General features: G+C 44.8%; 1 protein-coding gene across 1 annotated transcript in view; it reads left to right on the forward strand.

Annotated features, from left to right (window-relative positions):
• Positions 1-21,536, forward strand: part of si:dkey-215k6.1 (transmembrane protein 132B) — a 216,550-nt gene that overhangs the window by 64,591 nt on the left and 130,423 nt on the right. Inside the window, exons 3-4 of the mRNA XM_047329298.1 lie at positions 18,187-18,605; positions 19,073-19,650. Of these exons, the coding sequence (XP_047185254.1) occupies positions 18,187-18,605; positions 19,073-19,650 (997 nt within the window). The remainder of the gene's footprint in view (positions 1-18,186; positions 18,606-19,072; positions 19,651-21,536) is intronic.

The following is a 21,536-nucleotide window of genomic DNA, read 5'->3' on the forward strand; positions in this document are numbered from 1 at the left end:
GTGTTGAGGTTACCAGGACAGCCAATATCAACTCCAGGAGGTCAGGAAGACCAGAGATGGAGAGAAGGGGAGTCAAGACATTTTTACAAACCTTTGTTGTGTAATAACAGAGGGAATTTTGCAGCTTTCACGATTCTTCTGAGACAAAGACGAAACGGTAATAAAAGATACTGGTCCCAACATCTTTTCAACCGCGCCCACACACACACACACACACACACACACACACACACACACACACACACACACACACACACACACACACACACACGCAGCACCACAGAGAAGACCTTCCTTTAAAAAAAGTGATTTCCGTATAAGCTCTGCTGTAATGGGGAATGCAGGTTCATCAGCAGTCACTCTTTCATATATAATCACTGTAAAATAGTTCACATTAGACAGTAAAACGGGGGGAGAACTCTTCCTGTCTCTGTCTCCCTCTCAGCAAAAGAGAAATAAATTGCTCTTGAATCATTTAGCAGAAGCAATGGCTAACCTTCCTTTTCTCTCTCTCCTCCTCCTCCTCCTCCTCTCAGATCCTTACTGTTAATAATTCATGACTATCTGTGTGTGTGTCTGTCTGTCTGTCTGTCTGTCTGTCTGTGTGTGTGTGTGTGTGTGTGTGTGTGTGTGTGTGTGTGTGTGTGTGTGTGTGTGTGTGTGTGTGTGTGTGTGTGTGTGTGTGTGTGTGTGTGTGTGTGTGTGTGTGTGTGTGTGTGTGTGTGTGTGTGTCTGCGCTATATCCACGCTATATCCACGTCTGTGTGTGTGTATCCGTCCTGTGAGGAGCTCGCTTACTGTCACCGACCTCAGTTATAAAGCGGATTTTAAGTTCCTCCTGTCACTTACCTGAGACGATTTGTTTTCGATAAAACAAACACCTTCCATTTCAACCTCAATAGAAACCTATTTTCCAATCTATTTGGAAAATTAGTGGCTTTCACCATCGTTATGTTAAACTTATCACCTCAATTACCACACAAGTATGAGACCGTGCGACTGGTATTGGTTTTTATCCTCCAACTCTTAACAAGAAAGCCTATATGTTCCCAAAATGCAGCCCTGCATGTAATTGAATTATATTTCAAAATGTAGTTTTATAGAATTGTAAATTTTGTGACCTAATGTTTAATCTAAAGATGACATATGTATCTTATGTTGAACCCTAACCCGGACTTCAGTGAACACATGTACAGGCTAAACGGTTTGGCCACGAGGAAACCTGAATAGGTCGGTGGCTTAGCTGTTTTAAACGAGGTGAAATTCTATATCCGAGCTATGCTGAGTCAAACTACTATTCTTCACGCACACGCACACACACACACACACACACACACACACACACACGTTTGCTGTTGTTAGTGTTTGATTACCTTGATTAATCGTAGTTAGTTTCCTGTGTGTGACTACAAAGTGCTCACGGCTTATCGGACATCATGGTGCCACCCAGTAACATCTGATCACTTCTCACAAACATTTTGTACATCTGATCTTCGTGTTATTGTATGCAGTCTGTCAATTAGTGCGTGTGTGCGTGTGCGTGTGCGTGTGTGTGTGTGTGTGTGTGTGTGTGTGTGTGTGTGTGTGTGTGTGTGTGTGTGTGTGTGTGTGTGTGTGTGTGTGTGTGTGTGTGTGTGTGTGTGTGTGTGTGTGTGTGTGTGTGAAAGGAAAGGTGTAAGTTTACCAGCTTGCCGTCGCGAGATAGTGTACGATTACCTGAGAGAGAGACAGACGGGGGAAAGGTGGGTCAGTGAGTCGGAGGAAGTAAAGTTGAAACAGAAGTTATGGAGACATTAGAAACTCAGTGAGAATCTCCAGAGAAAGTCCTGAGGAATCCTGGAGAGACGGAGGCGGAGGCAGGTACATGCAGCGTGCGGCGTATTACCCACAGAAGATGCCCTAGCTGTGCTAATGCGGGATAAAATATATAAAAAGAGGTAATTCTGCAGCGATGGTCACCTCAGAAAAAAAACCTGGTCCTCTCCGCTGAAAGAAAAACCAAGGGAGGGGAAGAGGTTGTACATCAGCCCGGGGGCCTGCGCAAAACAGTGGCCGCATATTAAACAAGTGACCCATGATTTCCTCAAAAAAAAAGAGAAAAAAGTTCAGCATCTAATGTGGTGTGTTGCCTTTAAGGCGACAACTCTGAACTGTTACTATGTCATGAGTAACTGGGATCTATACCCATCCTGTGTCGACACTTGTCTGTCTGTGGCTGAGAAAAGGTTTAACTTATTGTATGGCAATGTTAAATGGATAGAAGCACTGTTCTAAAGGGAAATATGGACGAATAGATAACAAAATTATATAGGACATATCGACCAACCCTTTTCTCTCGTTATAATATCATGGATTTTTCGTGGCTTTATCCTTCTCTTCTCTTCTCTTCACTCTACTCTTCTGTACTTTACTCTACGCTGTTTTACTCTACTGTCCTCTTCTGTACTCTACTCCACTGTACTACTCTACTCTTCTGTACTGTACTGTACTCTTCTGTACTGTACTGTACTCCTTTGTACTACTCTACTCTTCTGTACCCTACTCTTATATACTCTACTCCTCTGTACTCTTCTGTACTGTACTGTACTCCTTTGTACTACTCTACTCTTCTGTACCCTACTCTTGTATACTCTACTCCTCTGTACTCTTCTGTACTGTACTGTACTCCTTTGTACTACTCTACTCTTCTGTACCCTACTCTTACATACTCTACTCCTCTGTACTCTTCTGTACTCTGCTCTACTCTTACATACTCTACTCCTCTGTACTCTTCTGTACTCTGCTCTACTCTTATATACTCTACTCCTCTGTACTCTTCTGTAGTCCACTCTACTCTTGAATACTCGACTCTACTTGTTAAATCATTTGAAATTGGGTTAGGTTATAATAACAGATATGGAGTTGAATGATATTTCTGTTTTGTTACTTGTACAGTCAGTTTTTCTTATTTGAGTTTTTAGGATTCATAAATTTAACTCGTCGCCCTTCTCTTTTTCTAACTCCGCAGTCATGAAATGTAGACGCTCGCAGTCACACACGCCATCACTCACTCCGCTCCTGTATAAATATTGTTGGAAAGAATAACTGAGAGCGCCATTATTAGAATAAGGTTGTGTGTAAAAAAAAAAAAAAAAAGCCGTTGGGTTCATAATGTTTGTTTATATTTGGCTGCGGACTGGCATCTGTCTGACTGAAATGAATGCACAGTGAAGCAATAAAGGTGGAGACGGGCTGGTTTCCTGAGCTTTATGCTAATCAGCCATCACTTATACATTCAACACACTGCCACTGTCTGCTCAATGTCACCCCCCAGTGCACACCTACACACACACCTACACACACACCTACACACACACACACGCACGCACACAGACAAACAAACGCATGCACTATACACTATCTACATCAATTCGTCAATCTATATCTTTATTGCTACTTGTCCGTCATTTGTTTATCCATTTATGGTAATAAAAAAGCTTTCGAGCGTCAGTCAGTTGAACCAGTTGGATTACCGGTAACTAACAATTATACCTGACCAATTAGTCTTCAGACTAGTTATTTGATAAGTAACATCAATTAAAAAAGGGGAAAAGTGACTAGATTCAGCTCGATCGATAATGCAACCTTGGCATATATGAGTTTGAAACCTCTCAACACATGTGGCTACATATGCGTGCACACACGTGGTGTGATTTCCAGTGGGTCTCGCACTTCTGCAGAGTCTTGAGACATCTGGCAGTCGCAGCATCCAGTGTGTCTGGTAGAGAGAGTCACAGCGTGACACACACACACACACACACACACACACACACACACACACACACACACACACACACACAGAGTTACACTTGATATCCAAACAGCCGCTTCCTGTATGTGACATCGTCACACCTGCAGGTGAGACAGGGAGGCGACACGTGGGAGCGATTTCTGTCTCCGAAGAGGCGAGATCGTGGAAAGAGCCTTGTGTGATCGGAACGTGGAACCTTTTATTTTTGTAAACATGGAGCAGCAGTTTTCCAGGACGTGTGTGTCGCTTTCTGTTTGGATTTACAGCACAGTTCTTGTCATTCCCGTATGTCATCTTCCCGTCAAAGTGTCAGATCGTATCGGTTTGAAATACACTCACGCGCAGCCAGAGCCAATCAGGATTAAAGCGTTGCGACATATCAGCACATCGTCGCCGTTATGCCGTCTGTATATTATTTATTATATGTATCACATCACTTTACGATCACCAGGTTTCACAAACTAAAGTCCTGTGAACTCCCAAGTCCAACATTTTTTCATCCAAAATTAAAACGAGCCCCTGTTCAATCCATCATGTTCACACAGCCAAAGGGAATCTTAAGAGACAATGTTTTCCAAAGATAACCTGGATGAAAGATGAAAAAAAACAACATTACCAATTTGGATTTATTATGCAAAAATCTGTATATCTATAGAATGTAAGGAGATTAGGGAAGAAACATTTACTGATGTAGGATATGGCCCTTCCAAAATGATGAGATGTTAAATAACCCAAAGCAACATTAAATCATAAATAATATGATAATTAGAAACATTTGAGAAAAATTTCCATTTTCATAGCAGTTATGATAGATGTGCAAGTAGAAGTACAAGAAAATCGTATGATTTGGACAAAACTACTGAAAGATTTTAACAATGCATCGCTCAAATGATGGAGATGTGACCCAGTAAACACACACCGCCAAACTGTTGTACCCTTGTAACAATGCAGCAACTGTGTGTGTGTGTGTGTGTGTGTGTGTGTGTGTGTGTGTGTGAGAGCTTGTTTTGTTGTTCCGTTAGCGCATGGCCCTGTATATGCATTAATGTGAATGTCTGTGTGCTGACTACAGTAAAGTGCAAGTGGCACCCCATCCTTCACACTGACCCCCCAGCACACACACACACACACACACACACACACACACACACACACACACACACATACACACACGCACCCGCACACCCCTCTGTGTAAGCACCAACTGTCCCTATAATGAAGTTTAATGACTGTAATGCTGGGCCAACACAGGGAGGGTGGGGGGAGGATGGGCAAAAGGTACAGCAGCATTACTTCTCCGACACACACAAAAAATGGCCGTGTGTACAGGAAGTAATAAAGTTTGCAAACCACAGCATCTGATGTAACTATGTCACTTGGCCGGTGGAAATTACAAATTGCAGTAGAAGGAGATCACATCAGCTGAAGCAAACCAAAAAGTTATGTGCAGCATTAATGATGGATTTCATTTGCCATTGTAAGTGCCTAAGATTTAGATTTTCTATTTTCAGCTGCCGTACGATGTCACGGACAGGTTCATAATTAGTTTGGTACGTCCCATTCGATAATTTCTAATGTCGCCATCCATCTCGCCAATGGGCTCAACCCCCCCCCCCCCCGGCTTGACACTGCACAATCAGCAGTCCAGAAACCAAAGTGCACCAACAACAATATCTTAGTAAGCTAAATTACAGAAAGGTGAGCTCCGCAACGGGGAGCCGGCTATTTATGTGTTTCTGCACAGTGCAACAAGGGAGGAGGAGGAAGATAAAGAATCCCTTCCCAGTAGCGTCCGGGCCACGACATACAACGGTGCAAATTAAATTAGCATCAGTTAAGCGGTTTATCACCTGGGTTGTTCTTTTAAACGCCTGAGCGATCGTACTCTCAAGTTCACATGTCTCAGTAATAATGAAAGCATTTGTTTTTCGGAGCCAATCCCGTAGCTTGCTTTTTCGAAAAATGAAAATGTAGGGTGAGAGAAGACCCAGAGCGATAAATAAAAAGGAAAATAATAAGCCGCAAAAGGGCAAGTACATGCAGAGATCCACAAAACCGAGAGCCAACCGACTGTGTTAGTACACTACTTTGGATGAGCAGAGCCGAGACCAAAATGCCACCAGCGAGGCAGCAACAAGCCCCAGTGGAGCGGAATAATAAATAAAAAAATAAAAATACGCAGGGGAAAGTTGCGAGATGGGCTCTGCTTCGGGAAGGGGCGGCAAAAAGCTGCATCTCTTTCGTATCAGCCGCCGACAGACAACAGAGGTCGCGCTTTGTATTCAGCCCGTGATATTCTGAATTTATGCGTGGGTATGACTTCTTTAACAATGTGCGTGTGTGTGTGTGTGTGTGTGTGTGTGTGAATAAGTCAATCCCTCAAAATGATTGAGGCACAACGACAGGTAGCAACAGGGGTGATGGATGAATTAGTCGATTTTGAGAGACCGTTAACTTATTTCTTTCAAACTGGGCGACCTATGAATGAAAGTATATCAGATAACAATCTGTTTTATTTTTTTATTTTACACTTGGAAAAATATTGTGACTTATGCTAAATTTGCTTGAAAAACAATTGAGGGGAAAAAAATGATACATTTCCTTCCAATGCACTTCTTAAGGATTTTGATCTGTTGGGCGACGTGTCTGCGTGGCATCGCCTGAGGGACGGGGACAATGACAGAGTGTCCCAATACAGTGGTTTTTAAACAAAATCATTAATTATTATAATAAGTATTCAACCCATCTTTTACCAAATTATTATATGATCCGTGTTACTGCTTTTAGTTAAGTTTACTCAGACGGCTGTCTGGAAGATGAGAGAGATGTTGGAAGAATACTGTAGGTGTTGTTGGGCAAAGCCAGCGGGATGAACAATGGTTCGACGAAAAGCAAAACGACAAGAAGGAGAGAAGAGAATGATGAAGATGAGTCCCTTCCTCCGGTCCAGGTTGAAAGTAGTGTATCATCAGTTAGACAAACAAGTCCTTTCCCCCCCCCTTTATAGTATTATTTTCATGCAGAGGATGACCCTGTCTTGCAGAGCATTAAGTGGGAAATTTAAACGTGACAAATAGCTTTCATCACTTGAATGCAGCCTCTCCTTTGTTTATACTTTTCCTCATCCGTCTCCTTTTTCTTTTTTTCTTTTTTTTTTTTTTACATCTGCCTCTTGTCCCGACGACGCACTCGCATCTTTGCCTACGGGCTACAGCGGCTGGCCAAGACCGCTCTTTAGCCAAACACTTAAGCGGTTTCATCTCCACACACACACACACACACTCACACACGCACACACGCACACACACACACACACACACACACACACACACACACACACACACACTTACTCACTCACACACACACACACACACACACTTACACACTTACACACACACACTTACACACACACCCACACACCCACCCACCCCATCTCCACGCGACGTTCGGCTGACTGCCAAAGACGCCGGTCGAGTCGGCAGACTTTATTTACAGCCACATCTCACCGGCATCTGGTGGGTGTTAGCGTCCGACCTCGGTGGCTGATTAACATCGCAAAGGCGCCGCGGTGGCCACCAAAGACTCGTAGCTATGTCGTCAGAAAGTTGTCTTCCCTGTGAGCGGCTCAGATTGTCTTAAAGCCCCATACAGTGCAATCATAGAAGTTTCAGGCCACATCTTAATAATTAAACACCCCACACCACCACATGAACATGCATCTGGCATAAAAACCAGAACCAGAGTCAGGATCTCGTAAGAATAGAAGTTGCTCATTAGTGAAACTTTCACAGTTGTCATTGTGGCAGAACATCTAATATTATTTCACGGAGAAATCGAATGTGGATAAACGAGTCCTTGATTCTTGTACGTGCTCATTTTTTTTTTTACACATTACCACAATCTTTTTATTGATGAATGGATTTTCCTTCTATGGTCACGTGTTCACAGTCAGCATAATGTAAAAAATCCGCCTGCAGAGCCCATCAAACCTGTTTGAATAGATTATTAGTCCCAACTATAAAACTGCAGCTAAATAGCTACTTTTACGGATCTTCAGGGTTCATGACACATGCTATAAAGCTATAATCCAGAAAATGTTGCCGCTGCTATAAAGCATACAGAATGTGTTCCACAGTGAACAGGCTCAAATAAACCAGACGCAAGTCTTGTCCTTTAGATTCCCAGCTCCGTCTTTTATAGCTGACCCTGTGATAACTTGCGGCCTCCGTCTGAACTCCCCCTCTCTAACAGCTCTCCGCCCGCTACTGTGCAAATGCTGCTTCTCACATTCTGCTGGTTGACCTCAGAACCAAATCTGATAGTCATTTCATGGCATGTCGTGAGAAATATTGGGATCAGATGAGTACAGGGAGGGAGGAAGACAGGGGGGTGGGGGGGGGGGGGGGTTGTCAAAGAGAGAGGCTGGTTGATGAGAGGGAAGGTCGAGGACACAGTATGCCCCCGTTCGACTGTGCTGGATTTGATTTGATTAGTGTGCGATCACTAATAATGGATGGATAGATCTTCCTCTTTCATAAATATGGATGACCTTTCTCAGATTTAATTGATGGTAACACAAAATGAACCTCTAAAAGTTGACACAGGCACATGAATAAACATTTATGCCTGCCAATCACTCAGTTAATCATAAGCAGCACCTGCGTTTTCATTTAGTCAGTTAAAACAGAGAAAAAAAAACACACAAATGTTAAGAAATACAGGTAATAATCTGTAAAAAGTGGCAAAATGGGACATTTGGACGTTGTTTTGAAAACAGGGACAGAAAGGGAGAGACAGATGGACGCCACGAGTGAGGCTAATGTGAAATGTTGGTTCACACTTCTGCATAAAGAACTGGCGCATTGACACAGCTGCGTGTTTTTGAACGCTGACCTGAGGGGAAGTGATGATGAAGATGGAAGTGTGAACATGCGCTGTGTGTGTGTGTGTGTGTGTGTGTGTGTGTGTGTGTGTGTGTGTGTGTGTGCGTGTGTGTGTGTGTGTGTGTGCGTGCGTGTGTGTGTGCGTGCGTGTGTGTGTGTGCGTGTGTGTGTGTGCGTGCGTGTGTGTGTGCGTGCGTGTGCGCGCGCACGGTCTGACACAAGGATGAGAAGATGAGAAAAGTTTAACGGTAACGATAGTTATCGTCAACTCCATAAAGGGTTTATTTTAAGGTTGTGATTAACACTGGTTAATGGTTTTCGATGTTAGAGGACAGGGAGTGTGTGTTTGTGTGTGTGTGTGTGTGTGTTTGTGTGTGGGCTTGATACGACCTGACATTCCTCCGACACCCTCCCGCTGCGCACACGCTTGCGAAATGTCAAAGTTGAACGAGGGAACAATTAGCACTAATGATTTTCACCCAAAAGTTCAGAGTCTATCAATAAAAACCCCAAAACAAATTGTGTTTTAAAAGGACTTTGAGTCCCTGCGAGCGCGTGGATGGGCGCGCGCGTTGTCGCCCCGCGTTTGTGTTGGCGCGAGTGGGCGTGTGCCACACGCGGCCATCGAAATACACCGGCACTTGTCAGACTTAATTAAGTTTGTGGTCATGCGGGCATCCGCGGCGATCGATAGCAACGAGACGGAGAATGTGGCTTGGTAAACAGGGAGTGAGAGTCCAATGACAGCGGAGGGATGGAGGGAGGCGAGACTGAGAGGGACGAGCGCAGATAAACAGAGCGGAAGACGGATAAAGACGCCGAGCAAAACTGAGAATGAACGAGATAAAAAAGTGACGGAGGCACAGACTGAACTGAAGTGACGGAGGGTCGGACAGAGAGAGAGAGGTGCCCGTCAACTGCGTGATAATCCCCCTCCTCATTACTACATCATCAGATTACTCACACCAGTCTCGGCCAATTAGCTCTCGCACATTAGTCAGATTGGCCTAACCAGATTACAGTTGTAAACAGATTAGAGAGGGATTACCATGCGGCGTCCTGTACGTGCTGAATTTTCTTTTTTTCCCCACACTCATGTTTTATTGAGCCGCAGTGTCTGGTCTTGTCATCAGGGCTACTGTAGTCTGTAATTCTAAAAACCTGAGGAATCATACGGGACTATCTACATGAAGGGATGCACATGTACAGTTACAATTCATGGATTATTGATGTTTATACCACAGCAATACTCAAAATTCGCAAAACTGATCGTCTGACATGTCGATTAAATTTTAGGATCAAAAACTACAAGAATGTCGAATGCAATCTCTAAAGTGATGCATATGGAATATAGAATAACATAGTTGAGATACCCAGGTCTTAGCTATTTAGACTTTATCCATTTAGCTGACAAAATCATTGAAACAAGACTGGAAGTAAAAAAAAGAGTTTTGCCTCATCAACGTTAACGCAACACTTTGAGTGTTGCTCAACCTTTGGAAGAGAGCCCCGTAAGAACAGCCTCAAAGAGCGGTGGCAATTTTCTCCGAGCGGCAATCGATGGGCCGCAATTACCCAGTCGATGCCGCGCTTTCTTAACTGTAACATGGTGGAACGTTATCGGTGCTTTTACAGGATTTATCCTGATTGACACATTGCTGACTGTGCAGTTGGCAGGATGTGCATCAAAAACATTGCTCTTCAGTGACACGAGTGGTCAAAAAGCTCCGCAGGATTCCTTTAAGGTCGGTCCCACATGTGGACGTCTCACCCCCGGAAGTGCCCACGACCAATTTATGAACATTTACACACACATTTATGGCACTGAGGACTTTCAAATGCGTGTAGCCCTGGCACCCTCAACCCACCTCACTGTCAGTCGTCAGATTTGTAAAAACTGATCGTATTAATACACATGGAAAACATCTTTATATATATCTTAGATATGTTCCATGAAAAAAATGTGTGTGTGTGTGTGTGTGTGTGTGTGTGTGTGTGTGTGTGTGTGTGTGTGTGTGTGTGTGTGTGTGTGTGTGTGTGTGTGTGTGTGTGTGTGTGTGTGTGTGTGTGTGTGTGTGTGTGTGTGGTGAGCAGATATATAATGGCTGATATTAGTCTTGACAACACTTGCCTTCTTTTAACCGCAAAGGTCACACATGCAGGGCAAACATCATGCTTGTTACAGTAATGCACACGCACACACACACACACACACACAAACACTTTTCATCACCTCCAATCTCTCCTCCGTTAACTGTTCTCTGGTTTCATCCCCATCAACTCTTTCCTTCCCTTGTCTCCTCACTTCTTTCCTCAGCCCTTCTCTACATTTATCTCCATTCACTCTCCCTTCGTCCTCTTTTGTCTGCTCTCTTCACTCATCTTCCTTTACTCTCCTGCTCCTCCTCCACTTCCGTATCCTCCCCATCCTTTTTGCTCGTCTCTTGTCTGTCCTCCTCCCGTCATGCTTGTAGTTCGATTTGCCCCCTTTCCCATCTTTCACTTCGGTGCCTTTCCCTTTTCTCCTTCTGTTTTTTGACCTATTCTCCTCGGGACAAAACCCGCCGTCAGCATCATCATCATCATCCACAAGTTCCTCCCCTCCGCTCCCTTGCTACTTAGTTTCCGTTGGTCCGTTTAGCCAGTTGAGGTCGCAAGTCCTTCAGCCCCATCATAAGCAGCTTTTACAAGTTGGCTGCCTGGCTGTGGACCACTGAAGGATAGAATTGAAAGGCACCACGGCCTGATGGACTTATCCCCTCCTCATATTCATAGCCAGGAGATCCTGGCCCGACACACACACCCACACACAGAAGCTTTTCTTCACAGCTCCGTTTGACTTGAAAGAACTCCCCATATGCTTTTTTGTCTGTCACGCACATTCAATAAGTTTGTTATTGTCTTACTTTTCTGTCTTTGAATGTGAACGCAGCTCTCGCAATTCAATCAGCAAAGCTGTGGTCTACTTTTGGACCACAACTCTCCAGCGGTAAACCACAGCTTTACTGTAAGACGTGGTGGTTTTTGTAAGTCATGGCTCAACTGTTGAAAGGAAGACAATAGATAATGAGCACAATTATTAATGTAACTTTCATTCAACGACACAACATCCACGTGTTAGCATTTCCTGCACGCTGCCCCTTCGTTTCCGTCCGTGCCTCCGTCTCTGTCAGTGGTGTGGTGACCATTTTAAATTTCTCTTCACAGTTCCCTGCATCTGCTGCCGCAAACACACACACACACACACACACACACACAAACATCACATTCACAATGCCCATCATCCTCCTCCCTCCGTCTTATCCCTCCATCGTTTGGGTCTTTGAGTTTGTCCATCCGGCCTCTTTTCTCCTACTCTGAGAGACTTCCAATGTAATGGACGGACAGAGTGAGGGAAGGGAGATATGAATATTGGAGACCGGTGTGTCTCGCGGCTGGAAAAGGGGGGGACATATTGAGCGAAGGAACAAACCATAAGGGCAAAGGAGAGGCTCCAATGGGAAAATTGTATAGTATTTTTCATTGCAACTTCACACAGATCTGTCCCTGAAAGGAGCCACACTACTTTATTATTCTTTACAATATTCTGTCTGGAACTTCTGAGATGATCAATCGCGGGGCATTGCTTGCTCCTGCTACCTCTTAACGGTTAAGGAGAACAAAATTGAGGGGTGATGAGTTTTATTTGAAAATTGTAAAAGTTACATTTTGTGATGACAACCCACAATCAATGTGGTCATCAGTTATGATAACATGTGTCCCTGTCGTCTGGTTGAATTACATCCGTGGAAAAGTGCAATGACAAAAGCGGAGCGCGACGGGAAGGGAGGAGGCGAAAGGCTGAAGACAAACACAGTGGAGGAAAACTAATATGGGCCGGTGCAGAAAAAGAAATTGAAAATGAGAGGCCGACAGATAGAAAGAGAAAGGGGGGATATTGGGTCCAGGCAAGTTGGGTAGGGGGGTGTTGGCGGCGAAGGAGGGATGGCGGTCGGACCATATCTGGGAAAAATTGTGACTCCACTGACCCGATGACAGGGACATCAATCAACAAGTGGCGCGTTTGTGTGTGTGTGGGACAATTGGGGATTATTCCACCGGGGGGGGAAGAGAAAATTTGGCAAACACCTTGTGGACAAGGGCAAACTCAGAAATAACAATCATAATTTACAAAAAAAAAAAAAAAAAACGACTACAAAGCTTTGCCATGTGCGGATGAATTCCAATTAGCCGCAGTAGTCAACAATTAAACGGGCCTGGCAGGCAGCACGTTGATATGCGAGACTTAAAAGCAAAATGGAACAAATGACAGAGTTTCAAGAGAGAACAAAGTGTCAAAGAATTGGTCCCAAACTGGAAAACGGTGGACAAAGTATGATGAATACTTTACATTGCACTGGGTTTCATAATATTGTAATGCTGTTGTTTTTTTTTGTTTTTTTTAAAATCTGTGCTTCACCCAGCCCGTTGTTCCAACACATGGCATCTGTGCACCATACAGCTCCGCGAGTCGTGTGTTTCACACCAGACTGGCTCAGTTTGTCAGATCACCCACAGTGCCTTGAAACGTACACCACGGTTCACGTCGAATTCCGAAACGTTTGGCTTTGCTCTCAGACTTTCAGTGATGCAGCTGTTTCCAGCTCTCCATCATTGTTAATAGTAACGTTTGAACAATTTCAACGTTCACACGGGCAAACGCGCACAGTTGCCCTGTGGGGGCAAGAGGGAACAAGAGGCACAACCGCCAAAGTAAACTCCACGCTTATGATGAATGCTCTGCTCAGAAATAGAAGCCTCATCCCTCTCTCCTCCTCTTCGTCCCCTTTCACCCTGTTATCGCTCCTCTTCACCGGTCCCCTCCCTTTTTCTTTTTTCAAAAGCTCACGCCATCTCCGTCTATATATCTGGCGTTATCCATCTGTATCTCTCCCCATATCTCTTTCCGTCCCTTCTCTCTCTCTCTCTCTCTCTGGTGATAGTGTGCCATCTGCGTGATCAATGGAAGTCATTCTTTCCAGGAAATTCACCCATGATGGGATTTTTTCTTCCTGCGAGTCTGTGATTCTTGTTTTGTCGCTCATTTGGCCCAACAGTTGGCCCAAGCGTAAAGGCGTTTGCATGTTGTTTCTTTATTTTGATTTAGAAAACATTTTTTTTTATTTGCAACAACATGCACCCTCAGGTGCTAATGCAGGATAGATATGGGTTTGGACCCATGTAGTTTTGCTTATAGACGAGCAAACATTTAAATATCGCCGAGATAGGAGGATTGGCATAGGGAGGATGGAACAGATGACGGGGGAGCAGAGAGCAGAGGTAGTTGGCAGATGATTGTCATACATTCAGGTAAACTGGGAGTTGGGAGGGTGTTGTTCCCCGAAATTTTTTTTAATTACATTCTTGGGCTTTTGGAAACCTTCTGGTTTGGCAACACGCGGCAATCGTGGCGCTGCATGTTAATCCCTCACCTGATGAAAATGAAATGTGCACCGAAAAGTTCAACGGAACTGTGAATTATTTGGGAATGTGGACACGTTCGTGTTCAAAGTTTAGGCCTCTGTGTGTTCTTATGTTACGGTCTTGCAGTTGCAGATAGTTGCCTTTTACCATGTTTGTCTAAATGCACACTCCAGCAGACAGAGACTAATGTCTGATATGAAAGATAAGGCCAGTGTGTGTGTGTGTGTGTGCGCCTGTCTGAAATTAAATATAAATATTGGAGTCAATATTTTACCAACACAATATCAAGCCGCACTGATACCGTTATCACATCGTCGTATCTCTCCTTCTCTTGTACCCATCTGGCTCTGCTTGTCGCTGTCTCTCCTTTCTCTTTCTTCATGTCCTACACGCTCCGCTGTGTTCTGATTATTGTGTGTGTGTGTGTGTGTGTGTGTGGGTGTGTGTCTCGCACACGCACTTGGAAATAGAGCAGGATGGGCATTTCTGGGGGGATGAAGGATCACAGATGGGCCTTGTCAAATTTCTGTACATCTGGCTTTGTTCCTGTTCAAATTTCAACACACACACACACACACAGACACAAAGATACACACACACACACACACACACACACACACACGCATACTGTATATGCACACATAAACTTTTGCACGTCACACACACCCAGACTCACTGGAGCACACACGTACTTTCTGCTCTCTCTGTCACACATGCACACATTGTGCAGCAGGACACAGCGGGTACGGACTCCTGTTGTGGTTTGGTGGTTGCCAAAGTATTCATGCCAGGGACTGTGGACCGTGCCAGGTTTAATGGCCAGCCAATGGCACATCGCTATTAAAATGCCAGATTTCAAACAGGCCAAGCCCAACTTGTTGTATAGCGCCGCCTATTGAGCCGGGATCGGCGCGTCTCACGTGCGTGAAAATGTTACTTATAAAATGAAATCTTCACAGAAGATGAGGACTTCTAACAGTTTGCAATTTACTCGCTAATTATCTAATCTTACACGGATGCTGTCCAAAAATATAATCACCTTGGTGACAACAGTAGAAGCTGAGGTTTTCAGATTACTAACATAACAAAAGATTGTGGTTCAGCAGCCATTTAACATAAGATAAAACCACATATTGAACTTTTACATGTTTACAAACCACACTAATGAATAAGTAAAGGAAAGAAAATGAGATTTTTTTCCTATTTTGTGTCACGCAACGGTAATTATTCCATCCAAGGGTCAGCGTTTGCCTGCACGCTGAAGCTCTGCCAGTGTGCGTTTCTTAGCATATGTGTGTGCGTTTGCGTGTCAGCTGTTCGAGGCCCCTGTCCAGGATCGGGACATATGCTTCAAACGACTCCCGCGGACACACATGCAGGCCTCAAGGACACCCATGAAAAAAATGATGTATAAAATAATAAAAAATATGTGACGTGTTCCGGCCTCGTGACCTATCCGTCAGTCGCGCGGCAATACATTTGAAAGAATTCCCCCTGCCCTCGTCCCATCCAGCATTTCGACTTTCGACCAGTATGTCCGGCACAGTGGAGTCCAGAGCATGACGTGATAGCGTCTGCCACCTCCATGTTGCAGGCATTGGCTTTTATACTGTTGACCTCTAATTTCACTTGAACTGAAGTACTGATGACGTCGAAGAAGCTGCAGCCTACAATTCTTCTTTTTCTTTTTCTTTTTCTCCTTCTTCTTTTCATTTCTCCTCCTGTCAGCAGCCCTCTGAAAATTGCAACTCCAAAGCTTTATTGATGCTGTACAGTAGAGTCCACGGTGTTAGTGCAGGAGGACACATCCATCCAGTTTGCTTGGATTCTCCAGGGACAATGTTCCGAGAGAAGTTTGTGTCATTTGCAGTGAATTGTGTGTGTGCAGTCACATTGTGCGATATAAAGACTCTAGTATCTCCCCATCTGTCATTTTTTTTTTGCAGATCTTTCCATTTTCATCTCCCTTTTTTTTTGTTTTTCTTTTATTCTATTGCTCTGTCAGCCCCCTCCCCCTCTCTCCCTTTCCCTCGCCTCTCTCATTCACTCTTATCTTATTTCGGCGTGACTACACACCGTAACCAAACCAGCCTTCTTATTCATGTTGCACCGAGGTATCACTTTATTTTTCCGCTATTCCTTTTTTTTGTGTGTGTGTGTGTGTGTGTGTGTGTGTGTGTGAAGTCGCCTCAGTATGACTCGCCCCAGACAGCGCTACGCTGTCCCACCCTCATTATATTTTCACACTCTGCTACCCTACGACACAAAGATGCACACACATTGGCACGCAATAACCCGCTGCTGTATGTGTGTGTGTTCTCTTTGTCCCTGCACAGTTTCAAATGAAATCCTCTGTCCTCTTGTTTCCAACAGACAAATGCTAATTTATAATTACTCCGTGATATTTTCACTTTTTTCCACTCCTTTTTTGATTTTTACATTATAGTTGGGATTAACATTGTACACATATATAATATAGGGCCACTAGTCCCTGAACACTAGAAATGATATACCACATTTATATACATGTAAACTGAAACAGTCAACAAATGTGTTGTGAGTGAACATTTTACTTACAAAACATTTGTTGACTGTTCAGAATCGACATATTTTTGCCAAATATGCAAATTGAACTTATTATTATTAGTGAGGTCACATTTAGATTTCATACAAAACATAGTAGTGGTTGCAGTCGTAAATAAAGGTAATTTCTAGGAGTTACATTTGAAGTCTTTTGCTGTAAACTTTATTGGTCATGACTAAAGAATCAGCAAACAAAGTATAAGAAGAAAATCATAGAAATTATCAAAACGCATATTAAAACTTTTTCCATCTTAGCCCCGCCCACTTCAAACCAGACCACATGGGGAAACAAATATAAAAAATATTCAAGATAGAGTTATAAAGCTTCAAACTTTAACAGATAATAGTGTACAATACAGTGTTTACGTATGAACTCAACACGAATAATTAGGAGGTGATTAAGAAAATAAGTTTTCAGGGCCTCAAAATCCATCCATAAAATGAAGCCAAGGCGGCAGTGTCTGAGTCACCAGCAGTGTGTGCACTGGGGTGTGTGATTGACAGCTGGTCCATCCAATCGGTGCATGGTTGCAGGTGTAGGGTGGATGGGCGCGCGGTGGATGAGCTGTCACTTAGACCCACCCTCAATTCTACACGGCGCTGATCAAAACCAACGAGTGACATCACGGTGGGTTGCATGTTGATAACACCAAACTCTCAACAATCACTAAAAGGACCAAGCTCTCCCTGAACGCTGCAGTGCCTCGCACAATATAATGCTGACAACCCAAACTGTGGATTAATATCAAATACTGAGCGATGGAGGATAGAGGCTGGGGGGGGGTCAAAACCCCCTCCCTCACAATGCAGACAGTGTAACCCCTTGTCCTAGTCGGAAATGAGATACTGCACTGAACCAAAACCCCAGTAATCCCAGGCTCCGAATTCCAAATCATTGTGAAATGTGCGGTATACACCGGGAAATGAATGAATGAAGAAACCGAATGGAAATAAATGGATATAAGTGACCACGAGAACACATTCACATTTATGATGTATGCCGGTGTAATGTTTTTTTAAAGTGATGCATTATTGTAGATCCCCCTTGTGCTGCTGAGTCTATCAGTCTTGTGTGCACACAACACGGGGCTAATGTGTTGACGCTCGTTTCTCCATGTAGGACTAACTGTTAAGAAGCACCGTGTAACGTGGAGTATGTTGTGTCAGCGGGCTGTACTACTGTGCGTGTGAATTTATTTGAAAAAGCCTTGTGTTGTTGTGTTATACAATGAAAAAGGCATTTCACAGGTCAATGAGTCTGAGAATTTGACGCTGCCGTCTTGACTATAATTGGTGATCAGCCGTAGACACTGTCAACATTATAAGTTCTAGCCAGGCTTTGCATATCAGTTTTATGAAAGGGAATTGTAACACAGCTAATCTGCTTCTTCTCTTTTTCTCCTCTCCTATCCATCTCTCTCCCTCTGCCATGTCCCCCCCCCCCACGCTTCTCTCTCTCTCCTCCAGCGTCCGACAGCCGAGCGGGAGCAGCAGGAGGCGGACCGGGAGGCGGGTCGTACACCTCCCAGCCCCGTTTCTCATCCTCGCTGCCCACCTACCTCCCCGTCCAGTGCCAGCTGGGCGGCGCCGACTCCGCCTTCTTCCTGCGGGAAGCCAACCAGGAGGTTATGCGGAACGGCAGCCTGTCGTCGCGGACCGAGCCCTTCTTCCTCCACCAGCTGGAGCCGGGGGTCGCCGCCCCGCAATCCCTGCCGAGCGTCAACTGCAGCTACGGAAACTTGAGCGTCGAGCAGCCGATCCCCGTGGAGCTGCTGCAGGGTCCGCCGCCGCGCGTGCTGCCGACGACCGGCCAGGTGACTCTGAACTGGAAGGTCAAGGGTCAAATTGTGGTGCCAAGAGTAGGGTCGACGCGGCCCTGGATACAGGTATTGGCATCTTTTCCCCTTCACATGAATCTTACAATGCAATTAGATGAGGTTTTAGGCTTCACATATATTTAATATTTCAGTCCCAAACAAAGTCAAAGAAACATTAAAAGATTCCTTATATAAATTTATCATGTTCGTCTGTCTCCTCCTGACCTCATTTTTGACTGCTTGAAGCTTGTCAGCCATTGTCAGGAGAGTTCAAATGAATCCAATATATATTAATCCAGCAAAAACGTGTAAACATCTGGTGTTCCTGGGGACATTAGTGGTTAACGTGAGCGTGTTAGCAAACAGTTGTCTATTTACACACAAGTGGAAAACGCTTTCATGAAGTAGAACAGGTGATTATAAATTCCATGATTCATATAATGCAAGCAAGATAACATCCATCGTGTTTTTTTCAGTCGGGTATCTTTCTGAGCATCTACAAACTGACCCATTTTCTGTGTTTGTTTTGTTCTCAGGTGCTGTTCTACTTAGTGGGGCGGCGTTGGGACGAGCCTGAGCCGCTCCTTCCATCCCTCCTGCCATGTGTCAGAGCCGTGGCCGTCCGGGACGTCAGCGAGGCAGCACCCTCGGCCGGCTGCCGACTCGTGGGATCATCTGGCATCTGCGTCGTCCGTCTGGAGATTCCCCCAGCTTGGTTTACACCGCCGCAAGTGAGAAAGAGGCCTCCTGAAGTGACTCTACCCTCGCTGGATGTGTATTACTCAGTCATACCGGTAGAAGGGGCTGGTCAAGATTGTCCCTTCAGCGTCAACGAGCCGTGGAGAGGTCCAAGCGCCAACGTCGGGCCGCTCGGAGGCCTGGGCATGGGCCTCGGGGGGCAGTGGAGCCCCCTGGTGGACGGGGGACTTCAGGACATGCTGAAAGCTGGTTCTGTGGTCATGACCGCGGGTCCGGTGTCCGCCAAAGGTGAGAGACTGAGACTGGATGAAAATGTGGAGGTCCTGGTGCCGCCCAGCCCAGTTCGGCTCGGGAAGACGGTGGCGTTTGGTGTCTACATGAAGACGGATTCATACACGGAGCAGTTTACACTGAGGTAAGAACACAGAACTGGCTTCAGTTTTATTTCTCCTTTCACTTTGGTTCCTCTCTGATTCCTTTTTTTCTCTATCATCTCCCGTTGTTCCTTTCTTCCTCCTCCTCATCCGCGTTGTCACCGCCGCCTTCCTGAGGTTGATGGCTGTCACCTTTGTATACTGAGCCTCTTTCAGGAGCCCGCGGTGAAAATAAACAACCTCATGAATGTTCGAGACTGATCCGAGGGAGAGAGGAAAACGCAAGCGATTAAGGATCGGGGGAAGGAAAGGGTGACTCAGTTTGGGGAGACAGGGAAATGAAAGAAAAGGCATCAAATCTGAGGCCCTGTGTGGCATTTACTTGCCTCCTGGGTGATCCGATTACAAGCGGACAGCTCTAAGTACATCAGATCACACGCGGCATTGGAATGCGTCGCCGCATGCACCTCCAGTGAGCACTTCTCCCGTGACCTGATCTCACTTTCCTGCTCTGTATGCAAACATACACAAACGTTCTTTCTGTTTATTTTTAGCCAGTCCAGCTATGACAGAGAGACCTGTCAATGTTTTCATGTGTGTGTGCCAGACAGAGAGAGAGAGAGAGCGAGAGAGAGGAAATGCTGAGCGGATCAGGGCAGATCCTGGTTCCTCTGACTGAAGTATGGTACCCAACATGGATTTCAGGTTTTCTTTTAGAAGTCGCACATGAGCAGCAACACGTTTTCATGGGCTTGAAATAAGTTCACTATCCCTGATCTTGACTAAGCATGCACACCTGCAAGCCCGTCTCTGCCTCATCGTTTCACCCATTCCACAAAAGACGGATGTGCAAAAGTATCATTCCATCCAAGTGGACTTCCCTAACACACAGCACAGTGGCTTGATACGGCATTAGTCCTGTGAGGTAAGAACTATTGTGTTTGGATTTATCCTGATTTAAGTATCTCAGCCTCACATTCACTCAAAGAAAACGTTGGGACACGCTGAACACGGTAATTGTCACCTGACAGCTGCCCTCCGCCGTTCACGGGAGGCTTTTAGATCATTTTTGAAGAATTTCAATTTCACATCATGAAAGCTGTATTTTTTCGAGCGGATTTTTTTGAATATCAACAATGTGAAGCAGGAAGGGGACGTCAGATATTTTTTGTTCCACCTTTGGAGTCTGTCTGATAAAGTGTCTCGTTATGTAATTTAGTCTGACGTAATGAGCGATCGGATGAGGGTGGACGCGCGGAGGCGTGTGAGTTCTTGCGCCTACACAGCACGAGGATGGAAACATTTACCTGATCGCTGATGCCTCTAAGTAGCCTGGGTTTTTTGTGTTGCTGGGGAGGATTGCTAGGAACTGATGCTCAAAGAATGTTTGACTTTTCTGGTTGTTTTTTTTTTCAGTTATTGCTTATTTGAATTATTAATAAGGACAGCGCTTCAACTGATTACCTTATCATGTCTCTATCGGTTCTTTTTCAGCCGGCTTTATCGCCCTTTTTGAATGCTTTTGTAAACCGGTGCATATAATTAAGGGGCGTTTTTATTTGGATAGAAGGCTGATCAAAATTCAAGAGGGATGCTGAGCCACTGACTTATGTGCCTTTTCTTTTCATATAAATATTCAGTTTCAACACAACATTTAATGCCGAGCAAACAGCCACACAGGTGTATTCCCTCACACTGGCTCATAAGACCTCTACTTGACGGTGGGTAGAGCTGGGACTTCATAAGGTAATGTTTCATTTGTCCCACTCTCATAGCTGCGGCAAAGCTAGGGGAGTCCATCGAGCCCAGTCTGTGCATGCCCAGGCAAACAGTGAAGTGAAGTGTGTAAGCACTGGTCATCAACAGGCAGACAGATTAAACAGGCAAATGGCAGAAGCAGGCAAAAAGCCTGGAAAGCTTCAGCCTG

The sequence above is a fragment of the Scophthalmus maximus genome, chromosome 19 (assembly GCF_022379125.1).
Source record: "Scophthalmus maximus strain ysfricsl-2021 chromosome 19, ASM2237912v1, whole genome shotgun sequence".
Lineage (NCBI taxonomy): Eukaryota > Metazoa > Chordata > Actinopteri > Pleuronectiformes > Scophthalmidae > Scophthalmus > Scophthalmus maximus.